The 21,513-nt window shown below is 41.3% G+C and overlaps 1 protein-coding gene across 9 annotated transcripts in view; it reads left to right on the top strand.

Moving 5' to 3' along the window:
• The window catches only part of PRKD1 (protein kinase D1), a 183,635-nt gene that overhangs the window by 111,609 nt on the left and 50,513 nt on the right, over window positions 1–21,513 (top strand). For all 9 annotated transcript variants that reach the window (XM_061611549.1, XM_061611548.1, XM_061611551.1 and 6 more), the window contains one exon: window positions 6,800–6,931. In XM_061611549.1, coding sequence (XP_061467533.1) covers window positions 6,800–6,931 — 132 coding nt within the window. The remainder of the gene's footprint in view (window positions 1–6,799; window positions 6,932–21,513) is intronic.

Below are 21,513 nucleotides of genomic sequence, written 5' to 3'. Positions count from 1 at the left end.
GCTCTGCTTTTATAAAACTTAAGAAACATACAGTACTTTGAATGTCTGAGTGCCTGCACCAGTGGAATACTGGAGGAACTTGTAAAACTTGCTGCAACAGTATTTAGAACTGAGCATGTGGTGTGAAAGACTCCTTTTCCTAACATTTTGGCTTGTTTTTCTCTGATTGTGTATTTTTATTGTTTTTACTATATTTGTAAGCTGTGCTGAGCTCTGTTTTTAACAGCAAAAGGGCAGGATATAAATTCTCTTAATCAATCAATAAATACTCCATAGTGTTGGAAACTAGGCATTTAAGGCTGAAAATGTTGCTTTTAAAAAAAAGATTTCTCACATCTTTCCCCAGTTTTTGGTGGTAATTCCTAGGCACAAAAACAAAACAACTGGACAATCCAAATATTAATATTTATAAGTTTATAAGTGACAGTTTTCCTGCTAAGTACCTGCATGTCATAAGCAGGGGTAGTCTTATACGGCGAGTATATCCTAAACTCTATATTTTAACTGGAAAAGTTGGGGGTCATCTTATACACCCAGTCGTCTTATACGCCGGAATATACGGTACTTCTGAGTAGATATAGTTTGGATTGTGCTGTCGGTAAAGCTTGACTAGGGATCCTCTGCAAAGACATCCATATCCAAGCAGGGTTGGCAACCCCCTGCCTGGAATGCCCTGCCCTTATCTTTTAATGTGGCTGCTCCAAACTTCTTTACAGATTTGACCCTTCACTTCAGAAAGAGGTCTGAGAAATAAGTAAGAGTAAGAAGATTCTCTAGTCTTTCTGTCTGCATAGATGCCCTCATCCTTCCCCTGCGCCCAGCAGAAGCTCTGGGCCAGGTGGGACGCAGTGGCATCTCATAGAGGACACCCTCCCCTTTCCTGGGGTATATGATTTGTGCTGTCCCAGAGCAGATTTCGGGGTGGGTACCCCCAGTTACTTATTTTTTTCTATGTGTTTTTGTCCATTTTGATTTTGCGTTGATGCCCCCCTGCATGCCCGGTGCCCAGCAGAAGCTGTGGGACGGACGGGATGTACTGGCATCTCATAGAGGACTCCCTCCTCTTTCTTGGGGTATAAGATTTGTCCTGTCCCAGAGCAGAGTTTGGGGTGGGCACCCCCAGTTATTTATTTTTTATGATTTTATGACATTATTTATGATAATAACAGAAGCCTGATGATTTTGATTGCATAAATGTATTGTTATTCTTGATGAGGAGAGTCCCCTGATCACAGTGATATATCATACAGGGTACCCCAACATATATTTTGGGGTTCAGAGATATGTTAAGTTTGGTTTGAATTTGCTGTAGTTGTCAACTCTTCTTTTTTAGTGTTTTGAACTTTCAAGCAAATAAGGAACTGGGAACTAGGAACCAACTTCAGTGTCGTATCAGTTAAATAGATTAAACAGTCATGGGGGGCGGCGGCTGACGTTTTGGTGTATATCTTGGGAACCAGACCACCTAGAAACTTAATTTTTTTAAAAATTGAAACTGAGAGTCTGGAGATTAAGGGGTACTAGCCAGAGAGCCAGAGGGCCCCCCCAAAAACCAGAGACTCCGGCTGAAAACTGGAAACCTGGTAACTCTACTGTTAACCTTCCTGTAAATTGCAACTTCTGGTTGGGAAGTCTTTTCTCCCCTCATCCTACATTTGAACTGGTTTTGGTTGTTGATTGCTGAGGAGGAAGAGTTCTGTGTTTGCTTCAAAGGCACTCTCATTATTTTTCATATACCTCACGGCTCAAAATAGTCTCATTGAACCCTGCTTTGGAATAAACCATCCAGTATGCTTGCTTGATTTTTTTAAATGTGTTTGAGTCGTGTTATTGTGTGCGTGTTTGTGCTTTCACATATCACATAAATGTTCACAAGTTCTGTTTTTATATAAAAGGTTGTGAGCTGTGCTGACCCCTTAATTAATCTGCAGAGAGCCTAGATTGATAAATTACAGTTTTAATAGGAGAGATGCCAATTATTCATTGCCAGTTGACTTGGAGCATAAGGCTGCAGTCTATAAAGTGCTTGCTGTTGAAGTCACTACTGAAAGAACAGATTCAAGAATCCATGCATTCAAATGGAAGGCGTTTACAATAGCTTAATAATGAAATTGTTAAGGTAACTGAGTCTTGAGTAAAAGCAGTTTCACGGAATTCAAAGAGTTGTGATGGGTGGTGTCTCTTTGTAGATGGAAACTCTTTGATCCAGTGTGATCTGCTTCCCCACAGAAAGTGGGGAGGTAATTTTCCTTTGCAGCTGCATCAGCCCTTTCCTAATCTACTCCAGAGGATTGGGGCACCCATTGGAACAGCATTGTAGGTGGCATTAGAGACTTCAGGAGAAGGGAGGAATTTGCAAAAGGCAGTACCCCCCCCCGTGCGCGCTCTCTGCCTAACAGAACCCTGCGCTGGATCAAATAGCATTCCATCAGCAGAGGGACATATTATACTGATATAATCCAGTATGCCTATAAAAGAAACCTAGTTGCTTGAATATCTTAAGAGTTACATTAAAGCATTATGCTTTTTATTTAATTTACTTTTGAATCTGAACACAAGCTGTTCTGAAAGTGACCCTGCCCATCGAAACAAATGAGAGCTGTGTGTTGAAGACAGAGGAGCTCCACAAAATATTGTTATAGTTTCTTGTTTTAAAACATAACAGGATGCATCTGCTGACTAGAGAGCATGATTCAAGATGCTGATTTTGACCAATGAAGCCCTCAGTAGTTTAGGTCCTGTGTGGCCCAAAGACAGCATTTTTCCCTTGGTTCCTTCCCTTGCTTTCCTTGGTCAAAAAATGGTATCTTCCATGCACCAAGTCTAAACATAAAAGGAAAAGAGAAAAAGCATTCTAAGTGGCTGTCTCACAATAGTGGAATTCCCTCTGCCAGAGTCTGAATGGCTTTTGGAAGTGCTGTTTGAGCAGTTGCGAAGTAACATATTTGATTAAGTATTCTGTTTGTAATTGTATTTTCATTTCTTTTAACCTGTTGTTATCTGCACCATTTAGACAGGTGCAGAATAGAAGTTGAAGTAAATAAATAAGCACAGAAATGCTAGATAAATAAATGGCTCCATTTTCTGTTGTCAAAAATGGACACTGATTGTGATCTTGACTGCCCTGGGCTCCTATTGGGAGAAAGGGTAGATATAAATCTAATAAATAAATAAACAATAAACTGTTGATGGGAAAGAGAGAAATTCATGGAAGGAAAGAGAGGAGGACGGAAGAGTGTATGAACCTTGGATGGGGACTACACTAGCCTGCAAAGTGCTTCGAAGTACTAGAGGAGACCAGGCTGTATTATATATGTACCACCCTCAAGACTTGTATTTAGCAAAGCCTTTGCCAACTTGATGTCCATGAGACATTTTGGACCACAACCCCCATCAGTGCCAGCCAGTACACCCATGCCACCTGGGGCTCATGGGAGCTGTAGTGAAAAACATCTGGAGGGCACCAGACTTTGCTATAGACTAGAAATCCCTCCCATTCAGGAAGGTCAAAAGATAGAAGAGTATTCTTTTCCAACAGATATATTTGTTTATAGTGAAAATAGTGTTGGAGACAGTAGGACAGTGATTTCCTATCGCCAGGGTGCATTTAAAATGCCACACGTTTAACCTTACAACACAGTGGTCAATCTGCTGTCTTACTTTTAGCAGTATTGCATATCTGTGCAGATATATCTTTGGTTGGAATTATATAGTTTATATTCCACATATGCTGTAGAATTTCACTTTTACTGTTCTCATTTAATAGCAAACCTTTGTTTTACATACAAGTCAAACAAAATCCTTGGGCCAAATTGTCTTAGGCATTCTATTGTTTAGACAAGTAATACACAATGATAAAGTAAGTAGTAAATGTAGCACTTACAACTATATCAGTCTTTCCTTATTTTTTTTAAGTCTTTGAGTAAATTTTCACATTTATACACTTAAGTATTTTATTAGATATATGTCTATATCAATATTTATTAATACAGTGAAAACAATATTTGCAGGTGATAAGGCAGGGATTGCCAAGATGGTGCCTTTAATGCAATGGTGCCCTTGAGGTCTTCCTCAGGCATTCACAAAGCTTCTTAAGTCCCCTCTCAGTGACCCTTTGGTCATCAGTGCCCCTTTGGTCATTAAGTGGTGATGGTGGTTACATTTTTCTCCTTTGAAAAGTACACAGAGCTGAAGGAGGAAGTTGGAAGAGTTTCCCCATATATGTTTTCAACTCTTAAGTGCTTTTTAAGGGTCAGATTAATTCTACTGGATCTAACTTTCACCCAGATCCCTTGGAAAAGTGAAGTGTCTGTACATGCACTTTCTTTCTGCCTCTTTGGGTGGGTGGGGGGCTGATTTGGGAGAGAGTCAAGAGATGTAACAAGAGGCCTTGGCACCAACAGCACTTGCTCAAAAATCCAAATTTTCCCTTGGGCCTAAAAAGGCTGGCAACCCTTGCAACAAAGAATAGAAGTAAAATACGGGTTGGCATGCAACACTGCATGAACAACAGGACTTCCTCTAGAATGTGACAGACTTGAAAGTACTGAAAGATTGGTGGTCAGTATCCTTTAATGAGTATGACGAATTCTTCATAAGAAACGATATGATCTTTAATGATTAGAGCTTGTATTGTTAATAATTCTTCGTTGCAAAGTAGGAAGTTTCCTAGTGGGAAAGCCGGGACCTTGACTCCAATATTGTAGCAGTTGAGCCTAATGAGGTGTCCGGAGCACAGTCCTGTCCTGTTTTATTGGATGAATTTCAGTTGGTTCAGCTCGAGGACGTGGACAAGGTGCTTGGACAGGTGCGGGCGACCACTTCTGCTCTGGATCCTTGCCCCTCATGGCTAATAAAAGCTAGCAGGAACGGAACAGCCGGATGGGCCAAGGAGGTGATCAGTGCCTCTTTATGAGAGGGAGTGGTACCACCCTGCCTGAAACAGGCGGTGGTGAGACCGCTCCTAAAGAAAACCTCCTTGGACCCTGAAAATCTTGACAACTATAGACCGGTAGCAAATGTTCCGTTCCTGGGCAAGGTTTTAGAGCGTGTGGTCGCTCACCAGCTCCAGGCTCTCTTGGATGAAACTGATTATCTGGATCCATGTCAATCGGGCTTTCGGCCGGGGTTTGGTACAGAAACAGCCTTGGTCGCCCTGTATGATGACCTCTGTCGGGAGAAAGACAGAGGGAGTGTAACTCTGTTGGTTCTCCTTGATCTCTCAGCGGCTTTTGATACCATCGACCATGGTATCCTTCTGGGACGTCTTGCGGACTTAGGAGTTGGAGGCACTGCTTGGCAGTGGCTGTGCTCCTACCTCAAGAATCGTCTCCAGAAGCTGGTGCTTGGGGAGCATTACTCGAGTCCCTGGATACTCCAATATGGGGTCCCACAGGGTTCAGTTCTGTCCCCCATGCTCTTTAATATCTATATGAAGCCGCTGGGCGAGGTCATTAGGAGATTTGGAGTGCGTTTCCAGCAATATGCTGATGATACGCAGCTCTACTTCTCCTTTTCATCTTCTTCAGGTGAGGCTGTTAATGTACTAAACCACTGCCTGGCCGCGATAATGGACTGGATGAGAGCTAATAAACTGAGACTCAATCCTGACAAGACTGAGATGCTGTTGGTGGGGGGGCTCTCTGCCCAGATGGTTGATGTCCGACCTGCCCTAGATGGGGTTACACTCCCCCTAAAGGAGCAGGTCCGTAGTTTGGGGGTCTTATTAGATCCGCTGCTGTCACTGGAGGCTCAAGTAGCCTCGGTGGCACGGAATGCATTCTACCAGCTTCGGCTGGTAGCCCAACTACGACCCTATCTGGATAGGGAGAACCTTGCCACAGTTATCCATGCTCTGGTAACCTCTAGATTGGACTACTGTAATGCACTCTACGTAGGGTTACCTCTGAAGACGGTTCGGAAACTTCAGCTGGTGCAGAATGCTGCGGCCAGAGTTCTTACTGGGACAAAAAAATTTGATCATATAACACCTGTCCTGGCCCAGCTGCACTGGCTACCAATATGTTTCCGGGCCAGATTCAAAGTGTTGGTTCTTACCTATAAAGCCCTTAACGGCATCGGATCGCAATACCTGGTGGAACGCCTCTCCCGCTATGTACCTACCCGGTCGCTGCGCTCGACGTCGAAGGCCCTTCTCCGTGTCCCAACGCATAGGGAGGCACGGAGAACGATAACTAGAGCTAGGGCCTTCTCAGTGGTGGCCCCCGAACTATGGAACGCCCTCCCTGATGAGATACGCCTGGCGCCTTCTTTGCTATCTTTTCGGTGCCAGGTAAAGACCTACCTCTTCGCCCAGGCATTTTAAAAATTTTAAAATTTGAATTTAAAATTGGAAATTTTTAATTATGTTTTATTGTGTTTTTGTATTTTAACCTGTTTTATCATGCTGTACACCGCCCTGGGAGCTTATTGCTATAGGGCGGTCTAAAAATGTAATAAAATAAATAAAATAAATAAATAAATAGCACTTATTCATTCATTATAAAATATTGATGTTATAGGGGTGGGCTTAGAAAGTGATGACGTTTATATCATATTCTAACTGGAGCTTCCAGTGGTAACGTTAGTTTGGTTTTATGTAGAAGAGCTCATGATTGAAACAACAGAAAATTCAGAAATTTTTCCCAATATGTTTCTGTTCTGGTTTTATCAGTTTATCTAAGCAAAACCATTGGTTGAAGGAGGCTAATTGTTTAGTGTAGTAATGCTAGACCTCCTTAAATATTATTTTTTAAAATATTTCATTTTAAACCTTTGGAAATACTTTTTCTTTTACCAGCTTCTGCAACAGTTGAAGACTTTCAGATTCGACCACATGCTCTGTTTGTTCATTCATACAGAGCACCAGCCTTTTGTGACCATTGTGGAGAAATGCTGTGGGGCCTTGTACGTCAAGGGCTCAAATGTGAGGGTGAGTTAAAGTTCTGCTTCTATGTATTTGAAAAACTCTTCAAATGTAGTATGAGCAGTCAAAGAATTCTGGGCTGCAACAAAGACATTAATCAATAGTTTAGAACCTGCAGTCATAAACCCTTCCTCAGAGATTTTTCACTCACTTTTATTTTATTGTGATTAATTTCATTCCATTCTTGCTCTGCTTTCCATGGAGAAGCCATAGGAACTTAGGAAGCTGACTATGAGCAGAAGAAGGGAAATTCTAAGTGATGACCACCAAGAAATGTGCAGGACCTTATCAGCAACTCAGTCAGGAAACAGAATGGTGTGTGTCAAAAGCGTATTCACACTGAGATGTATTTCCTCTATTTCTGGGGTAGTTAACCTGTGGCTCTCTCATCAACCTCAGCCAGCATGGCCAGTGGTTAGGGATGATGGGAGTTGTATTCCAGCAACATCTGGAGGGCCACAGGTTAGCTCCCTTGCTCTGCTGTCTCTTTGTCATCCTGGAATTAATTCAAATTAGCACACTGTAGAAGACAAGAAGACTTACCACACTGGAATTCAACACGACCAAGAGACAGAACCAAAGAACAAGTTTTCTTGTATGGTTAGTTCAGGGCCAGTAGTGTATTATATACTCTGTGCTACAGAAAAAATAACATAACACTTGGCTATGCTGTCTGGGGATTGGTGCCCAGGGTTTATAAGAGCATCAAAACTCTAGCTTTTGTTATTTATGAATGTCAGCCAACCAGTTTCCTGTTTGGCATGAAGAAGGAGGTGTCACGAGTAGAAATAGATAAATAAAAAGCCACCACAAGCAGAAAAGTTTCTGTATCATTCTGGCTAACACAATTAGTGAAGCGAGAACATTGAATCTGGTAAGGAGATTGATGGAACAATAAGGACTGGGCTAGGAGAATGTTAGTTGTTATCAGACATCTTAGAAAATATATAGCTTTGACATAGATTAGAATGGGGTTTTGAGTAAGAATTTGGAGAATATTACTTGACTGAGACATAACTTTGGCTCCTTAGGTGTATGAACCAGCATGAAATGCCCAGTGCTGTTCCACTATGAGTGGGAAAGGGTTTCCATTAGTGCAAAGGCACCTTTGTACTCGGCTCTTTGACTTAAAATATATCAGTGAAGCTTTATAGTGTTGTGAAAAATGGAAAAATGGAAATTAACTGCCTTTGAAGCTCTGGGAAGCAAACTCAAGGACTTTGGGCCCCAGATAGTTTTTTCATCCATCCTTCCAGTACTTAGAAGAGGAGTAGAAAGGGAAAGAAAAATACTCCATGTGAATGGATGGCTATGAAGGTGGTGCCGACGTGGGAGATTTGGATTCTGGGACCACAGGCTACGCTTCCTGGAAGATGGATTGCTGGCAAGTGATGGGTTGTATCTCACAAGGACTGGGAAGAATGTGTTTGGCCACAGCATGGAGAAGTTCATCAGGAGGGCTTTAAACTGAATCCTAAGGGGGAGGGAGATGTAAACGTGGTGGTAACAACTGATGAAGGCTTGTGCACAGTAACGGGAACAGAAACATCGGCTGTAATAGGGACCAGTGACAGTCCTCAGAAAAACGCAGTAAGGAAGCCAAGCCATAAATCACATGGTCTTCGATGCTTGTATACTAATGCCCATTGTTGTTGTTATGTGCCTTCAAGTCGATTACGACTTATGGCGACCCTATGAATCAGTTACCTCCAAGAGCATCTGTCGTGAACCATCTTGTTCAGATCTTGTAAGTTCAGGTCTGTAGCTTCCTTTATGGAATCAATCCATCTCTTGTTTGGCCTTCCTCTTTTTCTACTCCCTTCTGTTTTTCCTAGCATTATTGTCTTTTCTAATGAATCATGTCTTCTTCTTCTTCTTTTTTTACAATAATTTTTATTCAAATTTTCACAAAACAATCAAAACAAAATCAAAAAAATAACACAATAAGAATAAAAATAAAAATAAAAAATTGACTTCCGATTTGTCACAGATCAGCTATAAATATATAATATATATCAAACCTGTCCATTAATACATACAAAATCACTGTTCTCCATAGTCTATCTTAATTAATCGTCAAATCCCAGTATCATCATTTCATTTTTATCTTTCAACAAAAAGTCTAAGAGAGGCTTCCATTCCTTAAGAAATGTATCTGTCGATTTTTCTCTAAGTAAACATGTCAATTTATCCATCTCTACTAAGTCCATTAATTTCAATAGCCATTCTTCCGTTGTTGGTGTTGATTCCATTTTCCACTTTTGTGCATATAATAATCTTGCTGCTGTAATCATATATAATATTATTCTTCCATATTTCTTTTCTATTTGTTTATCCATAAAACCCAATAAAAAAAATTCTGGTTTTGACTGAATATTTATCTTTAGGATTTTTTGCATCATCCTACCTATCTGTGCCCAAAATAATTTTGCCTGTTTACACAACCACCACATATGATAAAATGATCCTTCTTGTTGTTTACATTTCCAACAAGCATTAGAAACATTACTATACATTTTTGACAACTTTTCTGGAGTCATGTACCGATACATCATTTTATAGAAATTTTCTTTAAGATTATAGCATAATGTAAATCTCAAGCCTTTTTTCCACATATTTTCCCATTGATCCATTTGTATATTATAACCAAAATTTTTTGCCCACTTTACCATACACTCTTTTACTTGTTCTTCTTCCATATCCATTTTCAGCAAGAGTTTATACATTTTCGCAATGATATTTTCATCATTTGTACACAAACCTATTTCAAAATCAGATTTATTTATTTCAAACCCATACATTTTCTTATCCATTTTATATCTTTCTAACAATTGTAAATAGGCAAACCATTGAGAACTATATCCTTCCTTTATCAGTTGTTCTCTCTCTTTCATTATATATTCTCCATGTACATTTTCTAATAGTTCTCATGATGTGTCCAAAGTATGATAACCTCAGTTTCATCATTTTAGCTTTTAGTGACAGTTCTGGTTTAATTTGTTCTAACACACAATGATTTGTCTTTTTCGCAGTCCATGGTATGCGCAAAGCTCTCCTCCAGCACCACATTTCAAATGAGTTGATTTTTCTCTTATCCGCCTTTTTCACTGTCCGACTTTCACTTCCATACATAGAGATTGGGAATACCATGGTCTGAATGATCCTGACTTTGGTGTTCAGTGATACATCATTACATTTGAGGACTTTTTCTAGTTCTCTCACAGCTGCCCTCCCCAGTCCTAGCCTTCTTCTGATTTCTTGACTATTGTCTCCATTTTGGTTAATGACTGTGCCGAGGTATTGATAATCTTTGACAAGTTCAATGTCCTCATTGTCAACTTTAAAGTTACATAAATCTTCTATTGTCATTACTTTAGTCTTTTTGACGTTCAGCTGTAGTCCTGCTTTTGTGCTTTCCTCTTTAACTTTCATCAGCATTCGTTTCAAATCATTACTGGTTTCTGCTAAGAGTATGGTATCGTCTGCATATCTTAAATTATTGATGTTTCTCCCTCCAATTTTCACACCTCCTTCATCTTGGTCCAATCCCATTTTCCGTATGATATGTTCTGCGTACAAATTAAACAAATAGGGTGATAAAATGCACCCCTGTCTCACACCCTTTCCTATTGGGAACAAATTGGTTTCTCCATATTCTGTCCTTACAGTAGCGTCTTGTACAGAGTATAGGTTGCGCATTAGGACAATCAGATGCTGTGGCACCCCCATTTTTTTTAAAGCATTCCATAGTTTTTCATGATCTACACAATCAAAGGCTTTGCTGTAGTCTATAAAGCACAGGGTGATTTTCTTCTCAAATTCCTTTGTTCCATTATCCAACATATGTTTGCAATATGATCTCTGGTACCTCTTCCCTTTCTAAATCCAGCTTGGACGTCTGGCATTTCTCGCTCCGTATATGGTAAGAACCTTTGTTGTAGAATCTTGAGCATTACTTTACTTGCATGGGATATTAAGGCAATAGTTCGATAATTACTACATTCTCTGGGATCCCCTTTCTTTGGAATTGGGATGTATATTGAACGCTTCCAGTTTGTGGGCCATTGTTTAGTTTTCCATATTTCTTGACAAATGTTTGTCAAAATTTGGACAGTTTCAGTCACAGTAGCTTGTAGCAACTCTGTTGGTATGCCATCTGTTCCTGGTGATTTGTTTCTTCCAAGAATTTTAAGAGCAGCTTTCACCTCACATTCTAAAATTTCTGGTTCTTCATCATATGGTTCCTCCGTGAATGAATCTGTCATCCTGGCATCTCTTTTATAGAGTTCTTCAGTGTATTGCTTCCATCTTCCTTTTATTTCATCTCGGTCAGTCAGTGTGTTCCTCTGTTGATTATTCAACATCACTACTCTTGGTTTAAATTTCCCTTTCATTTCTCTAATCTTTTGGAATAAGGCTCTTGTTCTTCCCATTTTGTTGTCCTCTTCTATTTCTATACAGTAACTATTGTAATAGTTTTCTTTGTCCCTACGTATTAGTTGTCGTATAGTTGCATTTAGAGTTCTGACCGTGTTTCTATCTCCTTTGGCTTTTGCTTTTCTTCTCTCTTTAACCATTTTAAGAATTTCTTCAATCATCCATTGAGGTCTTTCTCTCTTCTTAACTAGAGGTATTATCTTTTTGCATTCTTCCCTGATAATGTCCCTGACTTCAGTCCATAGTTCTTCTGGTTCTCTGTCAACTAAGTTTAAAACCTCAAACCTGTAGCTTATTTGATCTTCATATTCTTCTGGGATGTTATTTAAATTGTATTTTGGCATTATGAGTGCTTTGTTGTTGTTCTTTAGCTTTACTCTGATTTTCAATACGATGAGTTCATGATCTGTACCGCAGTCTGCTCCTGGTCTTGTTTTTGCAGAAAGTATGGAACTTCTCCATCTTCTGTTTCCAATTATGTAATCAATTTGATTCCTATATTGACCATCTGGTGATGTCCACATGTACAGTCATCTTTTTGGTTGCTCAAAAAATGTGTTTGCAAGAAACAAATAATTGGCTTCACAGAATTCAATAAGTCTTTCTCCTGCTTCGTTTTTCTGTCCTAAGCCCCATTTCCCCACAATTCCTAGTTCTTCTCTGTTCCCTACTTTTGCATTCCAGTCCCCCATGATTATCATCATATCTTGTTTTGGTGTGTGATCAATTTCCTCCTGTACGTCTGCGTAAAATCTCTCCAATTCTTCTTCTTCTGCGTTTGACATTGGACCGTAGACTTGGATGGTGGTTATGTTAATAGGTTTCCCATTTAATCTCATTGATATCACTTGCTCAGACCTTGTGTTGTAGCTCCTAATTGCTTTTGCTACATCACTTCTCACTATTAAGGCAACCCCGTTTCTTCTTGATTTCTCATTTCCTGCATAAAATATTTTGTGGTTGCCTGATTGAAAATGTCCCATTTCTGTCCATTTTAACTCACTCATGCCAGCTATTGTAATGTCGATACGTTCCATTTCTTGCTTGACAATATCTAACTTTCCCTGGTTCATGCTTCTCACATATCTATTGTGTGCGTTGTACAACTCTGGACTCTCCTTTCGCATCTGTGCGCATCAGCCTCTGGGCTTCCTCTCAGCTTTGACCCAGCTGTGTCATTAGTCACAGCGCTACTCGTACTTGCCCTTTGTTCTTCCCCAGTAGCTCGGTGAGTGCCTTCTGACCTGGGGGGTCTCATCTTCCAGCACTATCTTGTGTTGCATTTTGGATACGCTGTTCATCGGGTTTTCGTGGTAAGAGATATTCAGAGATGGTTTACCATTGCCTTCCCCTGAGTTTGGATGCATCTTAGTCTGGTGTCTCAGCTTTGACCATTCTGCCTTGGGTGCCCCTGCTAGGAGTCTAGTCTCTTGGTCTAGACTCCTGACAGCATTGCTCTCGCTTCTTCTGTTGGTGTATGTGAGCAAGTATTTGTTTTACAAAGGAACTCTGTCCGTGAAGGGTTAATAGCCACAGAAGCTAAGATAAGCATCAGGTGTGATTAATTAAGGGTGGGAACACGCCTAGTCATCCTGAGTGCTGGAGCAATAAAAGAAGGAAAGCAGCACAGTGTTAAGGGGTGCAGATGCTCTCCGTATCTCTCCAAACACCCGTGGACTGCTCACTGTCAGTTAAACGCTGCAAGTCTGATGAGGACTGGTCGTGCTGCTGGGAAAGCGAAAGGACGACGAAGGCACACAGAACCTCTGGCTATGCTACTGTAGAAATCCTGTATATAGACTTTTGACTGTATGTATCAAGCATTTGCTGTTATCTTCTGTTTACTTTGTGCAACGTCTGAGTAAAAGACTGCTTATAGCACAGACACGTGTATCCTGACTCTTTGTGTGTAAGAGGAATCCAGAATAACTCCAATAAAGGTTATGGGCCCAGGATCCATTGTGCTAGCAGTGAAGACTAGTGGTTGTGTTGCACAAAGACAAGAAAGAAAATACAATGGCAATATCCTTAAGTGCAGGTATGCCGTTAGAGTGGTTGACAGAGAGAAATTATGCAAGTTGGAGAGTGAAGATGGAAATGCTGCTTCGAAGGGAAGATTTTTGGGATGTTGTAGATAAGGAACCGCCAGATGATCCCTCCCCTGCATGGATTCGAAAAGAAGAGAGAGCCAAGGCCACTATCATTCTTGGTTTGGAGGACAGCCAATTGCCGATGATAAGAGGGCTGACAACTGCGAAAGCTGTTTGGACTACTTTGAAAGATGTTTATGTTAGAAAAACAGCTGAGAGCAAAGTTTATTTAGCACGGCGTCTATATCAGACACGTTTAAGTAAAGGAAGCTCCTTACCGGTCCATTTAAAGACACTGAAAAGTTTATTTGCGGATTTACAGGAAAGAGAAATGACCTACACTCCTCTGCATCAAGCGTATATTATACTTTCATTCCTTGACGAGTCCTGGGACACTCTTATCTGCACCATGGAGGCGATGGCAGAAGCAGATTTAACCCTGGAATACGTCATTGGGAAACTGTTGCAGGAATGGGAAAGGAGGCAGGAACACAGTAAGATAATTGAGTCCAAACAAAGGCGCGGAGCTGCTGCAACAGAAGAAAGTCAAGGTAACAACACGACAAGAATATATGGAGTGCGTCGCTGTTATGAATGTGGGTCAGAACAACACATCAAGAGAGATTGCCCAAAGGCTAAACGGAGTGCTGACGTCGCAGAAAAAGGAAAACGCTGGAAAAAGTTTTCTTCTGTACACCTCGTGAAGACACAAGAGCAAAGTACAGACATGACTGCTACCACACAATGGGTGGTAGATTCTGGATCTACTCATTTTTTATCCAAGGACAAAGCACTGTTTCAATCCCTGTTTTCCACAAGTAAGTATGTTATCTTAGCAGATGGCACACGAAGAAAAGTGGAAGGAAGAGGGAATATTTACGTTAACTGTATAAGAACCATTGTAACTGATGTTTTGTTTGTTCCTCAGTTAGAAAACAAGTTGATGTCTGTTTCCAAGTTAGACTCTATGGGTTACACAGTAACATTTAATGCTAAGACATGTAGGATCCTAAAAGGGACACAGTTGTGTACAGTAGGAAAGCTAGAAGAAGCATTGTATACAGTGGAGGATAACAATATAGAAACTCACAACAATAGAAACGATATACTAGCAAATAAAATCACCAACAAACCACCACATGATAACTGTATACATCTTTATCACAGGAGGCTTGGGCATGCAAACTTTAGAACCATAAGTAAAATGCCACAATTAAGTGCAGACATGAAATTAAAACCGTGTAACTCTTTTATGGAATGTGAGATATGTAATGAGCAAAAAGCAACAACAGCCCCCATTCCAAAAACGTGTGATAGAAGCACCAAAAGAATATTTGAGTTGTTACACATGGGTCTAGCAGGCCCATTTCTAAAAACAATAGGGGGAGCTAGATACTATATGGTAATTGTTGATGACTTCTCATGCTTTGGTTTTGTTTACTTGTTAAAAAGAAAAGGGGATGCTGAACGAACGTTCAGAAATTTTGTGAAATGGATTGAGGCAAAATACAATAAGAAAATAGCTGGTTTATTGACAGATGGAGGAGAATTTACTGCAGACACATTTGAACAATTCTTAACTGAAAAAGGGATTAGACATGCATTAACAGCACCTTATTCCCCATCTCAGAATGGGATTTCGGAAAGGGGAAATAGGTACTTGCAGGATATGGTGAGGGCAATGATTGATGACTCACCACTTCCTATAACATTCTGGGGTGAATGCATTACGTATGCTAATTATATTCAGAATAGACTATATGCCAGTGCTATCGATAGCACACCATTTGAGGTATTTCATGGCAATAAACCAAAATTGAATCACTTAAAAGCATTTGGTTCTGAGTGTTGGATACATATTCCAAAAAGAAAAAGAAAAGGAAAAATAGCACCAAGAGCAAAAAAGGGAATTCTTGTAGGATTTGAAAATGCTTATTATAGAGTGTGGTTACCATCTGAAAAAAGACTGATAGTCAGTAGAAGTGTAAAGGCTTATGAACAGAATTGGAAGGAAGTAGGGCAATTTACAGAGGTAAATTTACAAATGGAGAAGCCTAGCCAATCTGACAGGCAAGAACTCGAGATAAAACAGGAAGAAATAAGTGAGGCAGAAGAATCTGATGAAGTGCAGAATGAGGAGGGGGAAGAAGCCGAAATACACCCAGTAACAAGCCCTTCCCCAATAGCTCTTAGGAGATCAGAGAGATCAAATTTCGGGAAACCTCCTGACAGGTTCGTGATAAGCACTGCCAAGTCAGAATATATCACAAGAGAACCTGATACGTTTCAGGATATAGAAAAACTACCCCCTGCATTAGCCCAGAACTGGCAAACAGCCATGGCAGATGAGATCAATGCCATGACACAGAATTCTACTTGGACATTAACTCCATTACCCCCAGGTAGAAAAGCAATAGGATGCAAATGGATCTATAAAATAAAAAGAAATGCAGATGGCAACATTGAAAGATATAGAGCACGTTTGGTTGCAAAAGGATATAGTCAAAAGTATGGGGATGACTATGATACTGTTTTTGCACCAGTGATAAAACATGAGACAATAAGACTTCTATTGAAATTAGCAGCCATAAAGCGATTGCAAGTTTTTCATTTTGATGTTAAGACAGCTTTTCTTTATGGAGAATTAGAGGAAACGTTATACATGGAACAACCCCCTGGTTTCATTAAAGACCCAACTTTAGTATGTAAGTTAAACAAATCCATTTATAGATTAAAACAGAGCGCTAGATGTTGGAACACTAAGATAGACCAACTGTTAAAAGCAATGGATTTCAAGCAAAGTATTGCTGATCCCTGTCTATATGTAAAACAGGATGGGCAGAATGTTAATTATTGCTTATTATTTGTGGATGATATTCTCCTGATATGCCAATCAGAGCAGGACAAAAAGAAATTCGAGACTCAGTTGTCAAAGGATGTTGAGCTAAAAAGCCTTGGACACGTAAAACACTATCTAGGCATAGAACTCGAAAGAGAAACTGATGGAAGCTTTGTTCTCTATCAAGGGAATAAAATAGAACAGCTCTTGCTAGAGTGTAACATGCATGACTGCAAACCCGTAAAAACACCAATGACGGTGACTTTTCAAAAGGAAAAAGAAGAAACACCATTTGATAACCCCAAGTTATATAGGAGTATTATTGGGAAATTACTCTATATTGCAAACGTTACAAGACCAGACATAAGTAATGCTGTAGGTATTTTAAGCAGAAGAGTGGAAAACCCAGCCCAGAAGGACTGGAATAGTATAAAAAGACTGCTCAGGTATTTAAAGGGAACTCTGCATAAATGTATGTATTTATCAGCCAATGGAAAAAACGATGTAATATGCTATGTTGATGCTGATCACGCAGCAGATGAAGTAAGCAGAAAATCAACTTCGGGTATTGTGATACTATATCATGACTCCTTAATAGATTGGCACAGCTTAAAACAAGGAGTGGTTGCAATATCCAGTACCGAAGCTGAATATGCCAGCCTATCAGCTGCATGCAGTACTCTTCTCTGGTTTAAACAATTGTTATCTGATGTAAAAATAAGTGTAAAAACACTGTTTACTGTATTTGAAGACAATCAGGCATGTATAAAGTTGGCAGATACAAACACTGGGACTAATAGGACTAAGCACGTCCATATTCGTTACCATCATGTAAGGGACTGTGTTCAACAAGGCTTAATAACCTTACATTACTGTCCCACTAATATGATGCTTGCTGACATGTTTACAAAACCCCTTGCCACAGAAAAGCATGAAGAGTTTATGAAGCAGTTAGGTATGATTAACAAAGGATAAATGTGAATTGGCACCTCTGTTCCATTGTAAAAAGGAGGGGTACGTTGGTGTATGTGAGCAAGTATTTGTTTTACAAAGGAACTCTGTCCGTGAAGGGTTAATAGCCACAGAAGCTAAGATAAGCATCAGGTGTGATTAATTAAGGGTGGGAACACGCCTAGTCATCCTGAGTGCTGGAGCAATAAAAGAAGGAAAGCAGCACAGTGTTAAGGGGTGCAGATGCTCTCCGTATCTCTCCAAACTCCCGCGGACTGCTCACTGTCAGTTAAACGCTGCAAGTCTGATGAGGACTGGTCGTGCTGCTGGGAAAGCGAAAGGACGACGAAGGCACACAGAACCTCTGGCTGTGCTACTGTAGAAATCCTGTATACTTTTGACTGTATGTATCAAGCGTTTGCTGTTATCTTCTGTTTACTTTGTGCAACGTCTGAGTAAAAGACTGCTTATAGCACAGACACGTGTATCCTGACTCTTTGTGTGTAAGAGGAATCCAGAATAACTCCAACATCTTCAACACTCTCAAACCCCCTCACCACGTTAAGGTGTGCATCCTAAAGGGGGTGCTAATGCCCAGAGTATGGGAAACAAGCAAGACGAACTTGAACTCTTAATACAGGAGGGCAATTACAACTTGAAAGGTTTAACTGAAACTTGGTGGGATGACTCCCATGACTGGAATACAGCAATTGAAGTATATAACATGTTCAAAAAGAACAGAAGGAATAAAAAGGGAGGTGGTGTCGCGCTGTATGTTGAAGGTATATATCCCTGCACAGAAGTACAGGGAGATGAGCTTGGTAGTTCCACCAAGAGTATCTGGATTAAAATTGATGGGGCAAGTAATAAAAGGAATGTGGTGCTTGGAGTCTATTGCCGACCACCCAATCGGGGAGAAGACGAGAATGTAACTTTTGAGAAGCAGATTGCCAGTGTTTCGAGGAGGCATGATGTAGTAGTAATGGGGAATTTCAGTTATCCCGATATCTGTTGGGAGACAAATTCTGCCAAACATGGCTCCTCCAAGAAATTTCTGACTTGTGTTGGAGATGAAGCAACCAGAGGATCAGCTATCCTGGACTTGATTCTAACCAATAGAGATGATTTGGTGGATGAAGTGGCAGTTGCGGGAACTCTGGGGGAAAGTGACCACACCATACTTGAATTCTTGATTTTGACAGAGACAAAAGCTGAGAGTAGCCATGTGCACGCCCTGGACTTCAGGAAAGCTGATTTTAATAAACTCAGAAGAATTGTAGGTATGGTTCCATGGCAGGCGACCCTGGCGAGAGGGGGAGTCTGGGATGGGTGGGAGTTTTTGGAAGGGGAAATTCTAGAAGTGCAATGGCAAGCAATTCCAAGAAGGAGAGGAGGGGGGAAGCAATGGAGGAGGCCAATGTGGCTTCACAGAAAGCTTGGAGAGGACCTGAAAAAAAAAGGGACACATACAGGAGGTGGAGGGAAGGCCAGGCCACAGGGGAGGAGTGCAGGCAGGTATTGTGGAATTGCAGGGATGGTGTCAGGAAGCCTAGAGCTGAGAATGAGCTGAGGTTGGCGCGGGATGCTAAAGACAGCAGGGAAGCTTTCTTCAGGTATGTCCATGGTGGAGGACGGGGAAGAGAAACAGTGGCACTGCTGCTCAATGAGGATGGCAAGGTGATGGCAGATGACAAAGGGGGCAGAGGTCCTCAATTTTTGCTTTGGCTCGGTCTTCTCCCAAGAAGGTATCTGTGACTCTTCTGGGAAACATGAGGTGGAAGGGGCAGGATTGGAGCTTTTGATTGATGGACAGGTGGTTAGGGAGTGCCTAGTCGCTTTGAACGAGTTCAGATCGGCAGGGCCTGATGAACTGCATCCTAGAGTATTTGAGGAACTGGCTGGGGAGCTCTTGGGGCCACTGTCTGTTATCTTTGTGAAATCATGGAGGACTGGTGAAGTGCCGGATGACTGGAGGAGAGCTAATGTTGTCTCTATCTTCAAAAGAGGGAAAAAGGAGGAACCGACTATGGACCGGTCAGCCTGGCATCAATCCCTGGAAAGACTCTGGAGCAGATTGTGGAGCGGTCAGTCTGTGGGCACCTTGAAAACAATGCAGTGGTTGCTAGGAGCCAACGTGGGTTTATGGAGAACAGATCCTGCCAAACTTATCTTCTCTCATTTTTTGACCGGGTGGCCTCCCTTGTGGACTGTGGGAGTGCTGTGGACGTGATATACCTCAACTTCAGCAGAGCTTTTGACAAAGTGTCCCATGATATTCTGATTAGCAAGCTAGCTAAATGTGGGCTGGATGGAGCAACTATCAGGTGGATCCACGATTGGCTCCAGAGTCGTACTCAAAGAGTGCTTGTCAATGGTTCCTTCTCAAACTGGGCGTTAGTGACAGGTGGGGTGCCGCAAGGCTCAGTCCTGAGCCCAGTGCTCTTCAACATTTTTATTAGTGACTTGGATGAGGAGGTGCAGAACATGCTTGTGAAATTTGCAGATGATGCAGAATTGGGGGGCATGGCTGATGTCGTGGAGGATAAAGACAAAATTCAGGGGGACCTTGATAGGCTGGAGCATTGGGCTGAGGACAACAGGGTGAGGTTGGGCAGGGATGGGTGCAGGGTTCTACACTTAGGAGAAGGAAACCAAATGCACAGTTATAAGATGGGGGATATTTGGCTCAGCCATGCGACATGTGAGAAGGATCTTGGAATTGTTGTTGATCATAAGCTGAATATGAGCCAACAGTGTGATGTGGCTGCAAAAATGGCAAATGCTATATTAGGCTGCATTAACAGAAGTATAGTTTCCAAATCGCATGAAGTATTAGTTCCCCTCTATTCAGCACTGGTTAGGACTCATCTTGAATATTGCATCCAGTTCTGGTCTCCACACTTCAAGAAGGATGCAGACAAACTGGAACAGGTTCAAAGGAGAGCAACAAAGATGATCAGGGGACTGGAAACCAAGCCCTATGAGGAGAGACTGCAAGAACTGGGCATGTTTAGCCTGGAGAAGAGAAGACTGAGGGGAGATATGATAGCACTCTTCAAGTACATGAAAGGTTGTCACATAGAGGAGGGCCGGGATCTCTTCTCGATCGTCCGAGAGTGCAGGACATGGAATAATGGGCTCAAGTTGCAGGAAGCCAGACTTCGACTGGACATCAGGAAAAACTTCCTAACTGTTAGAGCCATACAACAATGGAATCAATTACCTTGAGAGGTATTGGGCTGTCCAACTCTGCAGGCATTCAAGAGGCAGGTGGACAGCCATCTGTTGGGAGTGCTTTGATTTGGATTCCTGCCTTGAGCAGGGGGTTGGACTTGATGGCCTTATAGGCCCCTTCCTACTATTCTATGATTCAAGTTGATTCTGACTTACAGTGACCTTATGAATAGGGTTTTCATGGTAAGCGGTATTCAGAGGTGGTTTACCATTGCCTTCTGAGGCTAAGAGGCAGTGCCTGACCCAAGGTTACCCAGTGAGCTTACATAAGAACATAAGAACATAAGAAGAGCCTGCTGGATCAGGCCAGTGGCCCATCTAGTCCAGCATCCTGTTCTCACAGTGGCCAACCAGGTGCCTGGGGGAAGCCCGCAAGCAGGACCCGAGTGCAAGAACACTCTCCCCTCCTGAGGCTTCCGGCAACTGGTTTTCAGAAGCATGCTGCCTGAGGTGGTTTACCATTGCCTTCTGAGGCTAAGAGGCAGTGCCTGGCCCTGGGTCACCCAGTGAGCTTCATGGCTGTGTGGCGATTCGAACCCTGGTCTCCCAGGTCATAGTCCAACACTCTAACCATTATGCCACACTGGCTCTTGGAGTACACCTATTGAAATCAATGGACTACAGGTATAACTTAAATTAGTTAGCTATAGTCAACTTAAGTCCATTTATATCATGCTTTTCCATATAAATGTTCAAAGCAGCTCACAACAGAACAAAAATGCAAATCAATTCATCATTACAATAACAGTATAATACTAATCATTTCAAAGCATAACATCCCGATCCAACAAATAACTCAATATTTGTATGAGCATTATAACATTTTAAAGTCATCATAAAATAAACTATCAATCATTAAAACATATGAATTAATAACACATAGAAAAAGCCACAAGCCACAGACCTGAACTTACAAGATCTGAACAGGGTGGTTCATGACAGATGCTCTTGGATGTCACTGATTCACAGGGTCGTAATTGACTTGAAGGCACATAACAACAACATAAAAAGCATTGGAGAGCCAGTGTGATGTAGAA

This window comes from Rhineura floridana, chromosome 2, assembly GCF_030035675.1.
Source record: "Rhineura floridana isolate rRhiFlo1 chromosome 2, rRhiFlo1.hap2, whole genome shotgun sequence".
NCBI classification, from domain to species: Eukaryota; Metazoa; Chordata; class Lepidosauria; order Squamata; family Rhineuridae; genus Rhineura; species Rhineura floridana.
The sequence above is the reverse complement of the archived record's forward strand: the minus strand, read 5'-3'. Positions and strand labels throughout refer to the sequence as shown.